Source organism: Syzygium oleosum, unplaced genomic scaffold (assembly GCF_021117445.2).
Source record: "Syzygium oleosum isolate NSW1041296 unplaced genomic scaffold, Sole_v2.1 Sole_v2.32, whole genome shotgun sequence".
Classification (NCBI taxonomy): domain Eukaryota; kingdom Viridiplantae; phylum Streptophyta; class Magnoliopsida; order Myrtales; family Myrtaceae; genus Syzygium; species Syzygium oleosum.
In genome coordinates, this window is record NW_026607516.1 from 3,450,092 (window position 1) to 3,455,688 (window position 5,597).

A 5,597-nucleotide genomic window follows, 5' to 3' on the forward strand; every position below is an offset into this window, starting at 1 on the left:
ATACCAAGTGAATGCTGTTTTTGACAAAGACAATGGGAACAACCTTAACTTTAGATACTCATTAGTTCCAGCTTCTCCACATTGTGCCAGGAATCGACCCACATGTTCCACAGTTGACTGGTCTTCCTCTCCAGTAAATACAGCAAAGTCTGGCATCTTGAAACCCCTTGGATATGATATGTTATCGACCTAATCGGGATGTGGCTTCCTATATACTGGCCTTGGTAATCCTCTCTGCGCTCCCAATTGTTGCATTACCAATTCCGCAACTCTATCTGGGTTCCATGGTCGTAAATTTTGCTGTCCTAACCAAGGCTCTTGACCCCTAGGATCGAACTGTTGAGGTCGATTCACCCCTTGCTGCTCCATATTAAAATTAACGGGTGGTGGTGGCCTATAAAGAAGGTTTTCTATCACATGAGGATATGGTGGAGGCGCAAATGGTCTGATATGTTCAACATTAGGCATGTTTACTGGCGGAGGTACATTCAACACTGGTGGTGCATTTGTGACCATGGGATTAACCAAATTAATATCATTTGGGGCATTTTGAGGGAAATTATAAGCACTAACACCATTCATAAGGTTTACAGGGGTAGGATTCTCTGACCTTGGTATAATTCTAACAGAAGGTTGAGAATTTGATCCTCCATTACCATTATATCCAACATGAGGAGGTCCCGATGTTGGTGAGAACGATGTTGTCCCAAGAGGATTTGCATAAAAGGGTGGAACTTGAGAAGATGAACCGGGATGCGATATTATCTCATTTATAGCATTGATCACCATGGGCTTTATCACATCAGTCACATGTCGCACTATATGATTGGTAAGGTCGTTCTGCTGTTCCTCAAACATCCTTTTCATCGTGGCTACCAAGGTATTATCTGGTGCCAACGTCGGCATTCTCCTCAACTTGATTAGCCGCAGAATGCTCAGAATGTGCTCCATCAACTGGATTGTTGACGTTACCCACCGGTATTCCTTCAGATTGCCTAGTTCTCACCATTTCTCCAAATCTTACCACGCAAGTCCCATCGGGCGTGCCAAAAAGATGTTCGCTCGTTTTACGACGAGGAATATCCTTCACCGAAACTTCGATTTTCGGTTTTTATTAAAGTAGGTTCTGTGGCTTGATTACTAGGAGAGTTGTGGTGAAAAATAAAGTGTAACACAGGATTGTATGGAACGGATAGAAATCGAATGGACTGGAAATGGGTCTGAGATCAACAAAGTTTCGAGCTATGTTACAATACTCCTATGAAAGCTATAAAGGACTCGAAAGTTAAACAAAGCTGTAAGAAGTTGAAAATGCAGGAAGTAAAAGTACAAAGGAGACTAAAGTGCAGATAAGCTTGAGTGTTTTTGCATTGTTGTTGGAGGTCCTTCCTCTTCCTTTCTTCTGAGTATTTGTATCTCTTCTCATTCTGTAACTGCTCGTCGGTTACTTCTGTGTTTTCAAACTTTGAACTTTGGCGCTTCCAATAACTGCCCTTTCTAATTGTCCGCCAAAATTTGATCTCAACCGCTGGGATGATTTCCAATCTGGACAAGTAACTCCCCACAATATGCTCGTGCTCACTATCCCCGCTTTTTGCTCATAACTTCTTGCTATCGTGACTTACGTGACTAGACTGTGATTCATCTTTACCGATTTTCTATAATGTCGGTATATTCCCGAAGCGTAAACTTCCAGAATTTCAGGAAAATGTCAACATCCCGAAGCATAAATATCCCAATGTCCCGAACTATGACTTTCTATATTTCGGTAAATATACATATTTTCGTCAGTTACCGAATTCGGGACATGATTTATTCACGCCTGCTTCTCAGCCTGTTTCCGAATTCTATCCAAACGCATTTCGGAGGATGGCTAATTTCTATATACATCAAATTCGGCATTAAAGCCGACTCAGCGTTTATGCCGATTCTTATTTTGGTGTCAACGGACTGTCAGCCCAAGGAGGAGGGAGAAGAAGAAGAAGAACTCGTCATTGGGACACGATCCGTCTCTGTACCGGTGTAAGAATTTTCTGGGTCGATTGATATTGTCCTCGGGAGTTTCTCTGTCTCTCTCCCTCAGTGTCTCTCTGTTCTTTTCGGACAGTTTGAGTCTGGTTGCATTGAGAAGTGATCTGTGGAAGCAGCAGCGAGTGAACTGAAGGAAAATGGGCTCCAATCCTAAAGTTCATTCCTTCGATGAGGTGGCCGAGCACAACAGCCGCACCGATTGCTGGCTTATTATCTCCGGCAAGGTTTGTGTTTCACTTCCTTGCTTCCGTGTAATCTAATGTGGGGAAACTCGGGAGCAAATCACCCGTGGAGAGTCTCGGTTGGGCCATTGCTTGTTCGTGTGTGCTCTGCTACGGTCAGCTTGCGCGCTTGCGGGTTGCTTGCTATATTCTTGACTTGATCGGTATTAATCTTTCTAGATCTGCCGTCCATGTAGCTTAATGTACCCTGGATTGGGTTGAGAAACTCCTCGATGCATGTTTGCAGAGGTTATGGTCCTTTTTTCTGTTGATTGAGGTTCTCTTTCTTTGCCCTTTACTATTTGGATGAGACTGTTCTCAACTCGTCAGTAGAAAAGGGATCTTATCTTGGTGGGTTGCTATATCTGCATTTGTAGCTTCTTTCTTCAAATTGCTTGGTAACCTTCCCTCCTTGAGGCGCGAGCCCCATTGAGCTAAGTCAAGCTACTTCTTGCACTTCTTTTGCGATTGTCCTTTTCTATCTTCGGCTTCTGTTTTTTACTTTTCTTTTTTTGACTAGTTGTATCTTGTAATGACTAAACTACATGTATCAGATAGAGGATGTCAAAGGACTTCCGGCAAGGCTCTTCATTCTTATAGGTTCTTTTCCGTATTCTCCTGATGATTGAAGCTGCTATTGGTAGAGGTGGTGGGGAGGTGGGGAGTTCGAATCCCCACCTTCGCAGGGGTAGGGGTGGGACCGCGTAGTTTAAGATATGGGTTTCGACGCCCACGTCCTGCAAGAGGTGGAGCGCAAGTCTGAGTGTGTATCGTGAGTGAGAGATAGAGTAGAACCGACCAAAAAAAAAAAAGAAGCTGCTATTGGTAATGGCCTGAGCTTTTGAAACACTCCAGGAGCGGGACCATTGGTTGGGAGGGCGAAAAGTATTTATGTTTCCGAGGAGTTCCTTTTAGTTGCTCTGGTCGAGCAACCTGTTCACTTATTAATGCAATAGTTAGATCTCCCCCTTTCAGCATATTGCACTAAGTGTTACTGGCCTTTGCAAACCTGAATGTTTCTAAACACTTCGGTGGATATCGTGGAAAATTATCAGCACTCTTAGTACATTCAATTCTCCAGTTTCACTAACCCCATGTTTGAGCTTGCATGCCCGGTATAATTGCCTATTGTTCCAACAAGAAATTATCTAAATAATCTAGAAAATGGAGCGATGCTTTTTTAACAAGTCGATAGTGTTGTAAAACATGAGATAGAAATGAAAAATACATCTCTTTCTTTGTTCTTTTTTCCTTTCTGTTTCGTCTGTCTGGACAAAACGAGTTCTCCTTTCTGTCATGATTCTTGAGATCTTTTCCTTTGCAAAAGGGCTTCAATTAGAGAATGACATGGAATGAAAACTCTTTGATGGCTTTCTGCATATTTACATGAATGATTTTACAGATACATTATGGACTGTATACAGTTACAACTCCTTGTATCCACTTTTTTCTTTTCCTAATGTGTTTTTTTTATTTGATGGTGAATTAGTTGATCACTGTTAAAAATTGCTTCAAACATTATGAACCATATTCTGGTATATGGCATGTGGCAAATTTACGGTTTTCTTTTGGGATTATATAAATAGCAAGTGGCTTTGTCTCAGGTCTATGATGTAACTCCTTTTCTGGAGGATCATCCTGGAGGGGATGAAGTCTTGCTAAACAACACGGGTGAAACGAATATTAGTCCCTTAAATTTCGCACTAATGTGACCATAGAAATTGGTATTTATCAATTGCACTGTCTTGGTTGTGCAGGGAAAGATGCAACTGATGATTTTGAAGATGTTGGTCATAGTGATTCTGCAAAAGAGATGATGGAGAAGTATTTTATTGGCGAAGTCGACAGCTCCACTCTTCCAGCAAAGAGTGAGTACACTCCACCAACACAAGTGCCTTCTGGCCCGGTCCAATCTTCTGGGATTGTGATAAAAATCTTGCAGTTTTTGGTTCCGCTGCTGGTCTTAGGCGTCGCCTTTGCACTAAGGTACTTTGGCAAAAAAGACTAATTAGATGTCTGATGAATTAGAGTGTTTAGATGAAGCCATTGTATGAAATGCCAGTGATCAGGTAGTTTTATAGCATCAGAAGATTGCACTGTGCATGATCTGGTTATATATATGTGACTAGCAGCTGAAAATCATGACGCCAATGCTGCTTAGCTTGACGTGTTGCTTCTCTATCGGAATTGTACTCTCTAAGTCTTTATGTCTGGAGAATATAATTGTGTCTCGCCTCAGTTTAGGCTACTTCCCATCTCAGCTCCTTTCCTTTGATATATATCGCTTGGAAAGATGTTACCTCCCCCTATCCCCTAAATTGCTAGGGGCATGCACGAGTTCTGTTCGGCCCTGAAATTGAGAATTCTTTTTGAAACCATCCCCAAGACATTGTGTTCCGGGAAGGTGAAAACAAGAATTAGTGATTGGATTTGAGCATTTGTTGCCTTGAGATTTTGGACTTGGCTGCATATGTGCCTTCTGTGGCCTCATTTCTTCTACACGAAAATGTTCTCGAGTGTTATGGGGCTATGAGTGTGTTGATCTGATTAAACACAGTGATCTATGAAGTCATGCTTGAAGATGGTCTTATGGAGTTAGATTAGAATTGTGTAGCTAATAAGCAATCTAAATGACAGTTATAGATAGATGAATAAACAATATCTGACTAGGCTTCATGAACTGAATCAAACTCGGGCATGTAAAATTGGTTTTGATGGTACTTAAAAGCTTTACTTTGCCGATCAGCTTTAGGACGTGAGTTAATCCTCTTTCCAATGGGTTTGTCCCAAAGGGGTGTTCTGTCAGTTTGTATTGAAACATGAATGTCTAACCACAACTTAAAACTCAGAGGGGGAATTGGAACTGGTCCTTTAACAGCAATTGAATGAAACTTTACACGGGTGTTATCACTGGATCAACTGTCAGGTTTACGAATACAGGTAATTATCAACTTAAACCATGGCTGGTTTCTCGAGATAACCGAAGTTCTAGAACAAGAATTAGGGGGCAATTTCCCTTTGTAAATGAATGCATAATTACATCAAATATGGTTTGAATAAGCTAAGCATCTTTCCAAGAAAGATAAGGAAAGAAGATGAGGCCGCTGAGGGCACACAGAAAGGTGACACTGGATAGCAAATAAAACTAGGAGAAGGACCTGGTTGGAGCTGAGCTCGACCAGGGCTGATGTTATCATCGGGCAAGTGGGCAATCTATTACGTCGGGCGTGATTTGCGCTGAAAGTGACCAGAGAGTATAAAAATTAGGAAAACATAATGATTGCTTCCTCATCCAGACATGGCAAAGTCTCCCTTCTCCTCTTCTCTGTTTGTTGGATTCCCCTT

General features: G+C 41.8%; 1 protein-coding gene across 1 annotated transcript; it reads left to right on the plus strand.

The window, feature by feature from the left end:
- Nucleotides 1-1,957: 1,957 nt before the first annotated feature.
- Nucleotides 1,958-4,500, plus strand: LOC115686956 (cytochrome b5-like). Its single transcript, XM_030612392.2, has 4 exons — nt 1,958-2,022; nt 2,108-2,255; nt 3,857-3,923; nt 4,010-4,500. Exons 2-4 carry the CDS (start codon nt 2,169-2,171, stop codon nt 4,258-4,260), a joined length of 405 nt encoding a protein of 134 aa, XP_030468252.1. The 5' UTR covers nt 1,958-2,022; nt 2,108-2,168; the 3' UTR covers nt 4,261-4,500.
- The last annotated feature ends 1,097 nt before the right edge of the window (nt 4,501-5,597 follow it).

Coding starts and splice junctions, on each gene's coding strand:
- LOC115686956 (XM_030612392.2), top strand. CDS start 2,169: ATGGGCTCCAATCCTAAAGTTCATTCCTTCGATGAGGTGGCCGAGCAC. Junction 2,256..3,856: donor GGCTTATTATCTCCGGCAAG/GTTTGTGTTTCA, acceptor GCTTTGTCTCAG/GTCTATGATGTAACTCCTTT. Junction 3,924..4,009: donor AGTCTTGCTAAACAACACGG/GTGAAACGAATA, acceptor TTGGTTGTGCAG/GGAAAGATGCAACTGATGAT.